This window comes from Fragaria vesca, linkage group LG7, assembly GCF_000184155.1.
Source record: "Fragaria vesca subsp. vesca linkage group LG7, FraVesHawaii_1.0, whole genome shotgun sequence".
In the NCBI taxonomy this organism is placed as follows: domain Eukaryota; kingdom Viridiplantae; phylum Streptophyta; class Magnoliopsida; order Rosales; family Rosaceae; genus Fragaria; species Fragaria vesca.
In genome coordinates, this window is record NC_020497.1 from 18,437,972 (window position 1) to 18,453,760 (window position 15,789).

The 15,789-nt window shown below is 37.8% G+C and overlaps 4 protein-coding genes across 4 annotated transcripts; 3 read left to right on the forward strand and 1 right to left on the reverse strand.

Moving 5' to 3' along the window:
- Window positions 1-1,436: 1,436 nt before the first annotated feature.
- LOC101303174 (GDSL esterase/lipase At2g40250-like) lies at window positions 1,437-2,858 on the forward strand. The gene is made up of 3 exons (XM_004308902.1): window positions 1,437-2,075; window positions 2,293-2,560; window positions 2,668-2,858. Exons 1-3 carry the CDS (start codon window positions 1,437-1,439, stop codon window positions 2,856-2,858), a joined length of 1,098 nt encoding a protein of 365 aa, XP_004308950.1.
- Window positions 2,859-4,361: 1,503 nt separating this feature from the next.
- On the forward strand, window positions 4,362-6,399 carry LOC101310353. The gene is made up of 7 exons (XM_004307624.1): window positions 4,362-4,418; window positions 4,879-4,939; window positions 5,092-5,182; window positions 5,286-5,363; window positions 5,448-5,501; window positions 5,614-5,672; window positions 6,269-6,399. Exons 1-7 carry the CDS (start codon window positions 4,398-4,400, stop codon window positions 6,367-6,369), a joined length of 465 nt encoding a protein of 154 aa, XP_004307672.1. The 5' UTR covers window positions 4,362-4,397; the 3' UTR covers window positions 6,370-6,399.
- Window positions 6,400-7,636: 1,237 nt separating this feature from the next.
- LOC101311223 lies at window positions 7,637-10,031 on the forward strand. Its single transcript, XM_004307627.1, has 7 exons — window positions 7,637-7,734; window positions 7,976-8,023; window positions 8,214-8,283; window positions 8,389-8,479; window positions 8,573-8,710; window positions 8,805-8,866; window positions 9,508-10,031. The coding sequence occupies exons 2-7, from the start codon at window positions 7,976-7,978 to the stop codon at window positions 9,690-9,692; spliced, it is 594 nt and encodes a 197-aa protein (XP_004307675.1). The 5' UTR covers window positions 7,637-7,734; the 3' UTR covers window positions 9,693-10,031.
- A 778-nt stretch (window positions 10,032-10,809) lies between these two features.
- LOC101309095 lies at window positions 10,810-12,733 on the reverse strand. The gene is made up of 5 exons (XM_004307619.1): window positions 12,308-12,733; window positions 12,132-12,208; window positions 11,985-12,021; window positions 11,765-11,876; window positions 10,810-11,640 (listed from the first exon to the last, which is right to left on the reverse strand). The coding sequence occupies exons 1-5, from the start codon at window positions 12,687-12,689 to the stop codon at window positions 11,070-11,072; spliced, it is 1,179 nt and encodes a 392-aa protein (XP_004307667.1). The 5' UTR covers window positions 12,690-12,733; the 3' UTR covers window positions 10,810-11,069.
- Window positions 12,734-15,789: the final 3,056 nt, after the last annotated feature.

Genomic DNA, 15,789 nt, shown 5'->3' on the forward strand with positions numbered 1-15,789 from the left:
TGGACCTTCCTCTACCTTTTCCGATCCTCTGATCAGCCCCGTCATCACTGGCCGCACCTTCTCCGATCAGCCTCGTCATCTTCTTCTCCGCACCTTCTCCTATGAGTTCGAGACGGTGACGACGATGATGATTCGTCGGTGAGGTGCAGATCTATCGAGGATCCACCGCCTTGAGGCGGTTGTCATTTCTGACAAGGACACAGGCCGATCCAAGGGCTATGGTTTTGTGAGTATTCCGATTCATTTCTATTATTGTTCAATCTTGATCACGCATCACTGACTGCTAATTTAGTTGTGGAATTTGATGAATCAATGGACGTAGTAGCTTTTGTAGGCGGTGATAATAGTTTTTGTAGATGGTGGTAGTAGCTTTTGTGGCTGGTGGTAGTATTTTTTGTGTTCGTCGAAAACCTCACAGTAGTAGCTTTTGTAGGCGGTGGTAGTAGCTTTTTTAGCTTGTAGTAGTAATTTTTGTCATCATCGGAGGTCGGCCGGAAACCTCGCCGGAGGTCGGTCGGAAATCTCATCGGAGGTCGGCCGGAACTTTGTAGTAGCTTTGTAGGCGGTGGTAGTAGCTTTTATAGCTGGTGGTAGTAGCTTTTTTAGCTGGTGGTAGTAATTTTTGTCATCGTCGGAGGTCGGCCGGAAACCTCGCCGGAGGTCAGTCGGAAATCTCGCCGGAGGTCGGCCGGAAACTTCGCCGGAGGTCGGCCGGAAACCTCGCCGGAGGTCCGCTGGAAATCTCGCCGGAGGTCCGCCGGAGACTGTTCCGAAATGAGAATGGTTGTTGACTTTTTATACTAGTGGCATTCTTGTAAATATAAAGGAGAATCTAATTTTTTTTGTTGGATGACAGTCTGTAATTATGTTGAACTTTAATACTTAATACAAAACTTTATTTAGACTTGGGTGGACTTATGTGGGTAAAAATGTTGGGGTAGATCTATGTGGGAAAAAATGTCTCAAAGTGGACTTATATGTAATTGGTCCTTTTGTTTTATAACAAGACGTAGTCTTATTGTGAAGAAAAACCGTGTGGTATAGTCCCCCATTTTGGTAAAAACTCGTTATTCTGTTTTTGGGAAATCATGACATGTGCATTAATTTGTAGAATTTTGTGAGGAGATATTTTTACCCAATTTTTACCATGCTTTTACATCATTTTGGGGCATACAACTGATTATTTACGATGATCATCATAACGTGGGAATAAAAACACTAGTTAAGCATATTCATTCAAAGGGAATGGGATCACAGTTGGTAAACCTGTTACCACATTCTATGCTTAAATTCCTACCACAGTGCGAATGGCGTGGACTCTAAATACATTATTCAAAGTCCGACGAAAGCTAATTTACTAGATGTGCAAGCACTTTGAGCATTACAATATCAAATAGACAAGAATGGATATTGGTGCATTCAAGATTAATTAGATGATGTTGGTCACAGTACTAGTCTTCTGTTTCGCCACCTTGATAATCCTACCGCCATCTCCGACGACCTGCACTGCCTCCTCCTCCTCCTCTCCATCTGTTTCTGCTCTTTTCGCTTTCGGCGATTCCACGGTGGACACCGGCATGAACAACGGCCTTTCTATGCCTTTATATAAGTGCAACCATCCCCCTTACGGCAAAGACCTACCGGGGCAAGTCCCCACCGGAAGGTACTCCAATGGAAAGATTGGAGTTGACTTTATGGCCTCAAACTTGGGACTCAAGGAAGACCTTTTGCCCTCTTACCTCGACCCGAAACTGACAGACCATGATTTGCTCACCGGGGTCAGCTTCGCGTCGGGAGGTTGTGGGCTAGATGATCTGACCTTGCAGTTAACCCAAGTCTATAGCATGCAGGATCAGTTGGAGTATTTTGATGAAGCCGTAGAAAGGATTAAGACAAGTGTTGGGGAGAAGAATGGTAGCGAGATTGTGGAAAATGCACTGTTTGTGGTTGGTGTTGGGACGAATGACCTCATCCTGAACGTGTATGACTTTCCTCTAACGCAGAGGAAATCTCAGTTTACATCTACAGACCAGTACTTTGATTTTCTGCTCCAAAAACTCGGGTCTTTTATTCAGGTTAGGGATTTTTCAACAGCATGCATTGTGCATAATACCGCTAATTTGTTAATATATTTCTAAGGTATGTACCTTAGAGTACAAGAAAGTTGTATAGTGTACAAATATATTGTTTAACTAGGGGTAACCTGAAGTTCATCAGATTTAGATTTTACTAACTACATGTGAGACTTTGAAAACTGACAGTTTTTGTGTTTGGGGTGGTATATTCAAGCAGGATCTGTACAGTAGGGGAGCAAGGCGGTTCATGGTGGCGGGTTTTCCACCGATCGGATGCCTTCCGCTTCAACAGACATTAGGCGGCATCATCAATCTGCGTCGGCGCGTGTGCATCACACAACAAAACATAGACTGTCAGACCTACAACTCCAAGCTCCAAGCCCTTCTCTCAAGTTTGCAAACCACATTACTCCCTAGTTCAAGGCTGCTCTACTATGACATCTACAACCCCATGATGGACATGTTCAACAACCCAGATAAATATGGTACTTATTATACATATTACTTCAGAAGAATGCATCAAATGTAGCTAATGGAATCTTATACTAGCTAGGTTTCAGTTTTATTTTTATAAATATTAATACATGTGTAGGGTTTGTGCAAGTAAGTGAAGGATGCTGCGGAACTGGGCTGGTTGAGTTGGGGCCTCTGTGCTCACGGCTCTCGCGGACGTGCCCCGACGCGTCAAAGTATATGTTCTGGGATACGGTTCATCCTACTGAAGTAGCATTAGCTGTTGTTGTAGACTATAATCAAAAGACTGTTTTGCAGTTCCTAAATTAGTTAGAGCGATCAATCTTTAAGATTTTTTCGAAGACTGTTTTGCATAAAAAAAAAATCTTTAAGATTTTTTCTTTCTTTCTGTATTTCACTATTTCTTTTGAAAATCTGAAATAAACCTCATGTATATATAAGTGCCCGCCAGCCTGCCAGGAACATACTTGTCCTCTGATATGCAATTCTTGCAAGTTTCGAAGCAGGTGTGTTTTTAGTGAGGGAAAATGGAGTAAAACTTAATACTATATAAGGCCACCTCCAAGGGTGCAAAAAGATGTTCTTTTTTAGTGAGGGAAAACGGAGTAAAACTTAATACTATATAAGGCCATCTCCAAGGGTGCAAAAAGATGTTCTCAGGGGCGCGCGGAGCAAATAAAATAAAACTTGAACACAAAGTGTCACAAGTTCGGGGTGCAAATATAGCCAAGTTTCCATTGTTTTCATTGTTTCGTTGTTTCCACATAACCATAGATCAAGACGCACCCATGCTGCCATGCATATCTATGCACATTTATTCATACACAAAAATTCGGACCAGCTAATAGATGACACACCCCAAATATATATGCATCTATGCTCTCATGCATATAATTTCAAGCATTCACCCATGCGAGTACACTTCACTTCAGGATAAAGGTTTGAAGCTTCTTCTCCATTGTTAGAGCCACTCTTAGAGCCAGAGCGGCCATTGTTTTGTGAAAACACCAAGCCACCGCCGTTCGCAACCTCACTGCAAAACACCGCTTCAAAGCTTTGAGGACACCACAACGATGCCAGATCTTGGCTGCCATATTGCCTGAGATGCAATCGCCCCCTTACAATGAGTGAAACCAAGGTCTATTTCCTCCGACAAAGGACTGACTAGTGAAGCCTAACCTTAAGGCCAAGACAGCCCGTCCGGCCGCACCTAGTCTACATTGACGAGGCCAAGCCAAAGCTAACGCGGCGACGCAGTCCAGACCACCCTTTTTCCAAAACTCTACGGCAATATGTTCACTTAGTAAACGATTGAACGGTATATACTTGTTGAGTGCGAATGCTATTGTAATGAGTAATCTTTGTATTATTTTTAACAATTAGCCACTCGTAATAAACGTTTTATAAAAGAAAAGAAATGTTAACTATGTATTTAAACTTCTTATTTGAGTATACTCTAACGCAAATAAGAGTGCATAATCCTTACTTTGTACTTAAGACAACCGCATAATCCTTTTCGTGTTATAGGGTTATATATATTGGGATTACTATAACTTTTATATAAAAAAAAAGATATGTTGTGTTATCAAAATAATTAATTGTGAATTAAAACATATTCGTGTTTTGTATAAATCATTTTTAAAAGTGTTGTCAAAACAAAAAATATTTTCTGATAAAAAAAAAACAGAAAATACTTTTAAAAATTAAAAACCTTATCTTCTTCTACTTCTTTTACTAAGTCCACACACTCTCTCTTACTCTTTCTCTCTCCCTCCCTCCCTCTACCTTCTTTTACAGTTCCGGCCAGCTCTCCTTTCTCGGTCTGAAGCCTCCGGCGAAACGTCAAAGATGTCCGATTTCATCCCAATGGTTCGCGTCTCTATCCTCATCTCCATCTTCGCGTATATTTTCCCTACTTTTTCTGTTAGTGCTTTCATAGTTTCATCACTACTCATCGTCTTCCACAGACTATTAGCACTGTGTTAGTCTAGTGTTAAATCCTGTAGATCGGCCTCATGATTCTGATTTCTACGTGGTTGAGTTGATCGATTTGCTAAGCGGACTAGTTAGGGTTTTGAGGAGCACAGTTTCCCTGTTACTATTTTTCCTGTATATTACTCGTTACTATTTTTACTGTATCTTTTTCTTCATTGCATACTGAACTTGAACAATGCTCTGATCTTCGGGAGGAGCATTTTAGTCTTTAGGTTAAGAAAATTGAGAGTGAAATCTTTTAATGTTTCTTCTGTGTTTTGAGTTGATTTTGTACAATTTCATAAGAGCTGACCGTTACATTTTCTCGTGTGATTGTGCATTTGTGCTATGTCAGGTGGACAGAGTCTCGGAGTTCGCTAAGGGTCAAGAAGAAAAGCTTGTGAAATTTGTATCTGGTATATATGTATTTCTTCACATTAGAATTTGTTTCGCTTAAAAGCAGTTTTTGAGAATGAGTATTTTGATTATGCTATGAATGTGACAAAGGCTCGATCACGTTTGGTGCTTCTATGTGACTGAACCTTGTTTGTCATTTTGGCTATGGCAGTTGCAGAGAAGTTGGCGCAAGAGTTGAGTGCTCCAAATGAGAACTTGGAATCACTTATTGCCGGCTTAAAAAAGGAAGTGGAGTCTGTAAGGCATGTACTTCTACATACACAATAAGATTGCAACTAGTCAAGTTTTGATATAATTGGTAAAACTAAATAGCATCCTCGCTCCTAAGTCATACATTAATTGCAGGGCTTTCAAGAATGAACACCAGAAGCTGCCGGTGGAAATGGAAGATCTGAAACAGGCTTCTGGATCCCTGCCTTCTAGGCATGCAACTCTAAGTTCAATTTCAGTTGGTCAACTTTTATTGTAGTATACACAGCAGGCTTTTTATCTTTTGTTTGTTTGCAGCTCCACCATTGCTGAAAAATCTGTTGAGCGCCAGAAGCGTCCGAGGAATGAAAGGTAATGAACTGGCTTTGAGGCATGCAACTCTTAGCTCCACTGAAATTCCAATTGTGTACTTTCGTGTATCTTAAACAGCATGCTATTAAACTCTATGCTGCCTTTATTGCAGTTCTGCTGAAGATGAGATGATGAGGCCGATGGGTGTACAACTGGTACAAGAGCTGGATTGTAAGTCATAATCTGTTAAATTGTAGATATGTCCAGTAATTGATATAGTTCATGTAAATGTACCTAGATCCTTGACCTTTTCGTCTATACTGTGCATAACTTTAAGGAGTATAGTCTTGGTGACACCTAGATCTTCATGTTTAGGAACTAAAATACTTTATGTAGGTTGTAAAACAGAACTTCATATGCGATAAAGATTAGAAATGGAATATTTATGCTCAACTTCATTTTTGAAAGTATAGGATATAGTCAAGGGACCATCAGCCTGTTTTGCTAAGAACTAAGAAGTAATAACTAGCCTCTCTGCAAGCGATTTATGAAAGTATAGAAATCATTACGCTGAAATCAACCCTCAATTCAATGTGGATCAAGGCTGGTTTAATACTTGGTACCTAAAAGTAGTTCAAAGGGTACAGTACGTAATGGCGGTACAATGCAAAGTTCCTGCTAAATATTGTTAGCATTGAGGAGCATGTTCTTGCCACTGTGGAACACTTAGGATCTTCTGTAGTTTACTTAAGCTTTAACATCCATCTTTTAATACCTTTTCTGTTCATAACTTGATGGCTGCAATTGATTGCAAAAAAATTTGGAAGCTTTTGAGGCAGTAGTGAAGAATTTGAAGAACAGACAAGCGAGATTTCTTGATGAATTCTCAGAAGCATCAAAACAAAGGCTAAAGAGAGGAGGAAGCTAAAGAGGTAGATGGAAAGCTAATGAGGAACAGTAGCAGATGTGATTTGGAGGCATCATGAACTAATTCCGAGAGATTCAGAATTTTTGTTTGAGGACCTTTTACCTCTTATGGTTTTATTTTGTGTATATCTGAGATCTGTGTTAAAATCTGAGACTCATAGTTTGAGTGGGTGGTTTTAATCAATTGACTATGTTATCTTAGGTGTTTAATCGACATAGTTTTCAGGGGTTCCAATTGAAATTGACCACATTAGTGCATGATATATTTAGTTTGTCTATTTGAGTTGACTCTACGAATTCAGTACAGTGCAGTTCTCTCTATTGGAAGAACAACTGCACATTTTGGTTCTTGCAGAATAATGAGATTTGAATTTGTGCCTCGTAAGAATTTTGATGAGAATGACCAGTAGAGATAACTAGTGGACATTGGTGAAAGATTTTGTACATGGGAGGGGTTTTAATGAAGACTCAACTAAATTGGTGATCATTCATGGATCGAACTAAATCAAATTAATAGACGATCTAAATCTATCAAACATGAGCCGTTCAAATTTATAATTAGTAAATCACATTTATAAATGTCTTAACGATTTTCAATATATATATATATCTACAAACTAAACGGTCGAGATTTAAATATGCGTTCAAAAAATGTGTAAAACGAAAAAGTCCTTAACTTAGGACCACTCCCTTTGTTGGTATATCAATATACCATAACTCTTATACTATAGCAGTCATACAATAAAACATGCGATTTCATATTTCAGATAAAATCAAAACATACGACTATTGATAAAAATCGTGTATTATAGTCCCCATAGTTTCGATGATGGATCATAATATTGAGATTCTTCTTTATTTACTTATACTGGTTATCAAATGAGCAATTTGATTTATGCATCATGATTTCTAAATCGCTCATTTGTAATTTGTAAGTAAATGTCAAACTTTGGCACAAGGACAACAAGTTGTTGTAAGAACCGAGATAACAAACTAAAGAGTTACCGTACTCATCAATTTCAATTAGTTATGTGAGATGACAATATCAAGTAATTCGAATTTCAAATTTCAAAATGTTTATAGATGTGAATCAAACTACTCTCTTAAGACATTAGAACCAAACCCGGTAACCTACAACATCGGCCGATAATCTTCTTCACCGTCAATGTCTTATTTTAGTTAGTTTTATTTATCAAAATAATTTTTTTAAACAAAAATACGAGATAAATTTGAGCTTTTAAAACTAGTCTCTTATCTTCTTTTGTCTCGCTCGCCCTCTCCGTTTCACTCTTCTTACCTTTTCCGCTTCTCGGTCTGAAGCCCACCGGAAACGGACAGAGGTCGCCAGTCTCCGATCGCATCACCGGTAAGCGCCTCTGACTTCATCTTCATTTTCTATCTTCTCTCTTACTCTCCAATTTCAATCACTTCCTGCAACTCCATTCAACGCGTTCCATATATTACAACCAAGTAGCACTGTTAGGGTTTGTGATCTCATTTCTACTTGACCAGGTCTAGAATTAGGGATTCTCAGAAGTTTAATCTACACTCTTCACTATCTGATAGCTGTTACTATTTTGCTACTGAACCGTTTTTTTTGGTCGCAGATGGGGGATTTCAATTTAGAATTGCTCCAAAAGTTCAGGAAATTCAAGGTGCACTTTGCTCTTTGGCATTTTCTTCTTAGATTCTTGTGCTCCTTTTTTTACTTAATTGCATATTGGGCTTGAACAATACGCTGATCCTCAAAATGAAATTGCACAGTAAAATTTGGTTTCAGTAACCAGATTTTTTATTTATTCATGTTTTCAAATTCATGAGTTTCTTGTTATGATGCTATGACAGACAGAAAAATTTTCGGAGCAGGATCGGATTAGAGAGGATCAGGAGAATAAGTTTAAGAACTATATTTCAGGTATGTATTGAAAGATTTGTATCACTGAGGTTAATTTTTAGCCCAAGGTTAAATTTATGATCAATGTGACAGGGGTGATTAAAATCTGATGCTTCTGTTTTGCAGTGTCTGAAGAGGTCAGCGAGTACTTGCATTCCTCAATTTGGGAGTTGAAAACGCAAGTCAAGGACTTGAAAAAAGAACTGGTTTCTCTTAGGCATGCAATTCTGTTCTGGTGAAGTTTGATTAGTGGAAACTGTGTTGTAGTGGGAGGAAGAGTCACCTAAAAGATATGTTGCATTTGTTGCAGGGCCACGAAAGATGACCAGTCTAAGGTTTACCAGAAGCGGTTACTGGAAGAGGAGCAGAAGGTGGAGGTGTTAAAGCTGCGTTTGAAAATCGAAAAGGAGAGGACCCGATCACAGGCTAATGAAATAGATTCTCTTAGGCATGAAACTCTAAGTTCTACTGAAATTTCAGTTATGCAACATGTTTTGTAGCTAAAAAACAGGCTGTTGAAGCATATGTTACCTTGATTTCAGGGCTGCAAAGGATGAGGAAATCATGGAATGCCGGAAGCTTTTGATGGAAGAGAAGCAGAAGAGTAAGTCCACACTGATCTGTTTCAGCATTTTAATGGCCATTAACTGTAGTCCATGTGAACATAACTGGATCCTTCATTTCTTGGCATATTCTCATGACTAGTTTCAGGGGAGTTTAATTCACATATGTGTTTTATGGAGTGTTGATTTTGAGGAAACCTGGATGTTCATTCTGATAGAAACTAAAATTACAATATACTTACAGGTTGAAGAAATTTTGAAGATAAATTCTTTTATATCTTTTCCATAAGATTTGTTAATAAAAAAGGGAATATTTTGAGACTATTGTTGAGAGTTCAGGAAATATGAGGCATCGCCAACCCCTGCTTTCTAAGCACTAGCCTCTATGCATGCAATTTCCTCACTTTAGATTAAAGACAGTTAGTAGATTGTCTTAGGAATCTGTATACAGAAATTTTCACTTACAGTCTAAAATAGTTCAACTGATGGTGTTGATAGTGTTCTAGTATAGTAAAATCTCATTGAGTGAACAAACAAGTATTCATGCTAAATGTATCCAACCTGATGAGAATCTGCTTGCTATTGGGAACATTTAAGATTTCTATTGTTTACTTAACTCAAGCTTTCACATCCATCCTTCAGTACCTCAATTTTACTTATTAATGGTTGTAACTTATTGCAGACAAAGAACTTTCTGATGAAAACGAGAGACTCAAACAGCTGCAAGAGAAGCTAATTTCTAGCAGATTGAAGAATACAAAAGATGCACAACTGTGTATTACTACTACTGGTGGTCATGTCTCACGAGAAACAACCAAACACACAAAGAGATCAGGGGGCAGAAAGATAAATATCCCTCGAGCTTGAAGGTACTGGTAGAGGGGATTAGGATGCACATCATGAACCAACTCCACTAGTTAACATTATGCTTTTATTTTGCACAGTTGAGACCTTTGGTAAAACTTGCAACCATTCCAGGCTTTTGGCCATGTCAGCATGCCAGCTCACTGATAGCTGCATACCTGTCAGCTTGTAATTTGCCAGGTGTAGGCCTTGAGCTGTTATCAACTGTTAGTTTGTTAAGCTAGTAGTTAAAGCTGGGTTTGCACTTTTGTGTAGCTATATATAGGGCAAACCTCCTATTTAGTTCATCTTAACAACTCGATTAATCGGAATCCCAGTAGGAATTTCCCTCTCTGTGACATCATATTCAACCTTGAGATTTTGATGTCTAACTTGCTCGATTCTCTGTTCAGAACCCTCAAAATTTTCTCATTTGATGCTCTTTCTCGATTGATGTTATGTGTCTTACGTATACCCGCTAAGTACTAACTCAATCTTTGTTCTCTATCTTGTTCACAAAGATTGGAGTAAAACATTCAAGGCAAGTTTCGTTTAGGGGTGAAATTTCTCCTTTCAAAACCTATTCTCGCTCGATCTTAATCTCATTTTAGACATGTAGAACACCCTAATCGTCACTCTATAATCATTCATATATATGCTCAAGTCTTTACGACAAACAATATACAAAATGTATATAACAATGGAGTTTAATTAACACAAAATTTCAATCTTGTGCCAAAACTATCTTCGGTACATTTTGAAAACACTTGACTAACACATTTGAAATTTGTTTCTCAATAACCCTATACCGGTATACATATAAACCATTCTACATAAATATGGTTAACTCTAATCTACAAATAGGATACAAAGCGAATCTGATATGCTTTTCAAACTCTATATCTAAACGAGTGTGTATGATAGATCATGTTTCAGAGATAACATATATAAGTTGATCATTAATTTGAGATGTTCAAGAAATATAGTAATTAAGGGGGGTTGAACTGATCGATTTTCTTTTTTATTGGCCTATATGCTAATGCAAACAAGAATATCACCAAAATATATAATTAAGGAGAGCCTAAAACGCTTAGAACAATGCAGTCTCTGCATATTTGGTAATGCTAAAACATATTCGTCTCCTTGTAACCTCGATATTCACCATTGATTAATTTGATTCTTGCTTAGCTATATATATCATATATAGATACAAGATATTAGTACATATACAACAAAAGGAAACTAATTAACTAATTAACACATCCAATAGTGGTGATCATTACCTTTTTATGCTATAGAATATGACAATGGTCAAGTTGAATGGCTAGCATTTTGGTCTAATTGAATCGACAAGTACCTCAAGATCTCACTTAGAATATATAACATTTTGTCTCTTAATATTCATAGAGTGAGGTCCAGAGTACTTGCGTTTCTCCCATGCTCCCTATCAGGATCACCATTACCTTCTTGCTTCTTCATCAAGCCGAGCTTCGAGGACGATGAAGATGGGGAAAGAGAAAGAGACAGACCGAATCCCAGTACCTTTTCTTCTGTTGCGGGAACTTTCAGTGATAAGTTCAAATCCAAATCAGAAGTATTATCTGAAGATTCCGGAGCCTTTCTTTTCAGTGTGTTTCGAGTTTCATTACTGTTGTCCAAGCGACTGTGATCTTGCCATGAGTGCCTGTTGAAAGGTCGGAGCTCATCGTGGACTCGAATACTGATTTGATGCCTTGATCTCCAAGCCGATTGAATATGATTTGTATGAAATTGAATAGTGTTCGGTGCAGTAGCAGCGGTAGTAGTTGTTGTACTAGTACTGTTGTTGCTTCCAAATATTCTCTCAGCAACTGAACCATAAAGTCCTGAAACTCTTGTATTATGATGATCAAATAGCTGAGTCCTGCTGTAAGGGCTATAAATCTGGTGGCGGTTGTCGTGGCGGCCGCGCCAAGAGGCATCAGCACCATATCTTGATGATGAAAGGAAAAAATTACAATTACTGGTCATTATGATTCTTCTTTCAAGAAAAAGGAAATATGGTAGAATTACTTCTCAGGTATACCATATTTGTAGTCATTTTATGAATTTCATACCTTAATCCTGAAGAAGGCCATTGGTGGTTGAGACTTTGTAGCATGGAGAGTTGAGTAAGGTTGTATATATGGTTATCTCCACCTTCTGTGTAGAAGCCTTGCTCTGAGAGAACTGTGTCATAGAATTCAAGATTAGATGATCGAATAATACACTCTTGATTGAAAATCAGGTAAACCCTAACTTCTTTTCATAAAATTATTGAATTCGGACTTTGCATACCTTGGTTTGGGTCTTCCATCTTCTTGCTCCTGTACATCTAATAAAATTAATCAAAGCCAAAATTAGAACATAAATCAGAATCATCGAGGAAGATTAATTATATATGAATTACTAAATCTTTATATAGATGTATATGAAGTTCATTACTTGAAGATGGCTCTTGACATGAGCTATGCTAAGACCCTTGATATTCATCAATTGAAGAACCAATTTTGGTGTTGCTCCTGCACCGTTAATCGAATATCTTAATAAGCAAATTAATTAACTAGCTAGTTCTAGTTAGCTAGCTAGGGATTCAAAGTTAATCACATATATAAACTTACTCTCTTGCCCTCCTAATCTTTCAACCGCATGAATAAAACGAAGATGGAGATCAGGAGTCCATCGAAGCCTTGAGTTCTTGGAACGCACATACTGTCGTACAGATCCACCGCCTGAAGCGCCCTTCGACTTTTCATTCTCTTCGATGGTGCTGCTGCTGGAGCTAACACCGCCATTCTTGCTGCTGGGCTGCTGCTGTCTATCTTTATCCACCACCTCCTCATCCTCCTCCTCCTTCTCCTCATCGACATCGTGTTCCTTCTTGCTCTGGCTAGAAGATGATAAACTTGCTTCAGGAGCTTGACTGGTACCTTCACTTGATTTCTTCATCGATCTCTTTCTGTTTTGCTTGATCTCAGTATTGCTGGATCTTGAGATGAACATCTGCAGTTCTCTTCATCATGATGTATATCCTGATCTTATAATCTGAGCCAGAGAAGATTTAGCAATCACTTGCAGAGGAATTGATGAGAATTTGGAAATGGAAATCCTGTCCTAGCCTTTATTTAAGTATTCAACATCCCTTTCTTTCTCTTTCCCCTGGCCTCTTTGTTATTCTATATATAAGGTTTGTATATAACTATATACGATGCAAAATTTGTAGAGGTATGTTTGTGGGGTCTGAATATACGTACATCAAATTCATTAGCAAAATTACATCTACTTAGATGGTGGAGTATATAAATATAAGTGTATAGCCAAACTAATTGTAACGGCAGTCACTGTATAATACAGTCGGGTACTAATTGTTTAAACTCTATTTTCTTAGGGGAATTGAAATTTGTACTCTTCAAATTACAATCCACACTCTTTCTTTTCTTTTTTAGTAACCCTTTTCTTAATTCTTAGAATTTCGGTCGATCCTAGCAGTTAGTTAACTGGAGTTTATTTCTATTATGATCGATCAATGTAAACAATATAGTGATCATTTACCTGATGTTACTATAATCCTTGATAGTATATCTAAACCTAGTTAGCCAATCTTAAACTAGTCTAATGCCCTCCCCCGCCCCCATATATGTAATCTGTTTGTGCTCTCTATGCAACCAATATACCATGCATATATATATCTAGCTAAAACGTGGACAGAGTATGCAGTCAACTATGTGAAGTAGCCCTAGCCTGTACTAAAACAAGAATCCTGTGTGCTGTTCTATTAGAAAAAGATGTTAGCTCTTTTGCTCGTGACTTTGTGAGTTGTTTAGGGTTTAGGACCTCGTAACTTTGTTTATGTTTTGGATTTGGCTCAATACAAAACCCTCGTGGCCTGTCCTCGCTACTCGATCACCAGTTGTAGCTTGTAAATTGTAATTCCTAGTTTCAGATATCATTGATATTCATACTACCATTTTGCCTAGAATCATGGATTTGTCCTCACCAGTTAGTTGTTATCAATTTTTGTATCCCAATCTTTTGCCTTGTAGCATTAGAGACGAAACTAAATCCACGTACTGCCGCAGGTGTTTTGTAAGTTGTAACTAATTATATGGACTGTAGTTATAATCAATCAAACAAACCCATCATGGATTCACTGAAGATCGATCATCATGATTAATAGTACAGTACACCATGCATGGTTTAACCTCAAACGTAAATCATCATTCTGAAACCAATAATAATATTCTGCACTCGTGCATATCCGTCAGATCATAAAGATGTATTCATTTTGTTACAACAACTACATACAAATCTGGGCTGGCCTGCATATAGATCATATGAAAAACTCCATAAATGTAACCACTAAAGTCGACCAAAGTTCTCCACTTGATCACAAGCAACTTGAGAGATAGAGGAGAGCCACAGCTAGCCGTCGAAGAAACGCTTTAAAGTTCATCGATCACCCAAGAATCCCAAACAATGGAATTACCTCTCTCTTTTTCTTCTCTATATACTGATAAACCTTCAAATATGGCTGGCTGGGGGATCTGGTTTTGCCTGTGAAAGCTTTTAAAATAGAGGGAGACAGGTTTGGTGAGAAAGATTCTTCATGCATGCAGCACCCAACTGGAAATCATCAAGTCAACCCCCAGGTCCCAACTCCCAACAAGGCCTCTGTTTCTGTTTTTCCTAATTTCTTAAAACTATTCTTGTACAATAGATCGTAAACTGTAATTTTCGTTTGTTACTTTGCATGAGTACTCGTGATCCTATTTAAGCGGATCTGTTTGCTTGGAGATGAGGATGTCTGTCTTTTTCTCATCTACCCTAATTGAATAATCCAACCTTCAACTTATTCATTCATCATCATCAGGCAAATGATGCCATGCATGCATGTTGGAATCAACCTCTCATCTTCATTGTTGTTGCTTAGTTTCTTTATTCTGTTGACCTCTTAAGTTGATGCTTGCAAAATTTCGGAAGAAAACAAGAAAAAGAAATCAACGAAGACTCACAAGACCATTATACAATTCACTACTGCCCTCTCCGTTTCATTTTTTTTTATGCCCTTAGAATTTTCATATGCTAATCTAGAAGCAACACATTTTCTTTCAATTTTTATAAATCAATCGTTTCTTCTTGAAGATCAATTTTGAAGATTATTATATCCTCAAAAATTAACATAACCGAAATTGTATAGCCTCATACTCTCATATCTCTCTTTGAGAACGCATGTTTATTTCAATAAACAAGCCGGAAAAAGGGTTATGGTTCACGATAGATTACATAAGACGTCGGCAAGAAAATCAGGACAAACCTATCAAACCTACATTACATCAAGAGTAATGTTAGATGAACCACTTTATGGGGAATCATTTAGAGCCCACCTTAGGTGACAGCTTACGTAATATTGTCACTTCATCAAAGTTAATTTCAACTCTTTTATATTTATATATTTTCTTAATTACAAAATTCATTTTTCTAATTTCACTTTTATGATTCTTTTAACCCAAATTCTTTTTCCTTCTCTCTGATTTGATCTCTATGCCGTCTTCATCTCCATCAAACGTCTGATTTCCATTCTCTCCTCCTCACTACTAAGAAGGCTATAGATATTGGTAGTGTTGATCTCGTCCATATTGATCATCTGAGATATTGGTCTAAATGTATGAAAGCATAAAGCTTTCGCTTTAAGTTAACTAGAACTTTATATCTTCTAAGTGTAGTAGAAATTTGCAGTTGATTACTGCTCAGAGAAACTTGGACGTGAGAGAAGTCCCAGAGTTAGTGCACGATATATTGTTAGGGGGAAGAGATTAGTGCTCACTATCAATTATTAACCCCACTGAGTGAACAATTGAATTCAACACGAAATCCAAATTCACACCAAGGATTTCTCATTTGAGAAATCACAGTGACATTGATATCAAAGGGAAAATGCTAGACGACCCCATGGAACACAACAGTGTCCATGAAAACCTAATATGCGTCTTGTTATACACTAAGCTCGATAGGATTGATCAATTGAAAAGGAGGTAATTAAGAAGCTGGTTGAGAGAGAGAGAGAGAGAGAGAGAGAGAGAGAGAGAGAGAGAGAGAGAGAGAA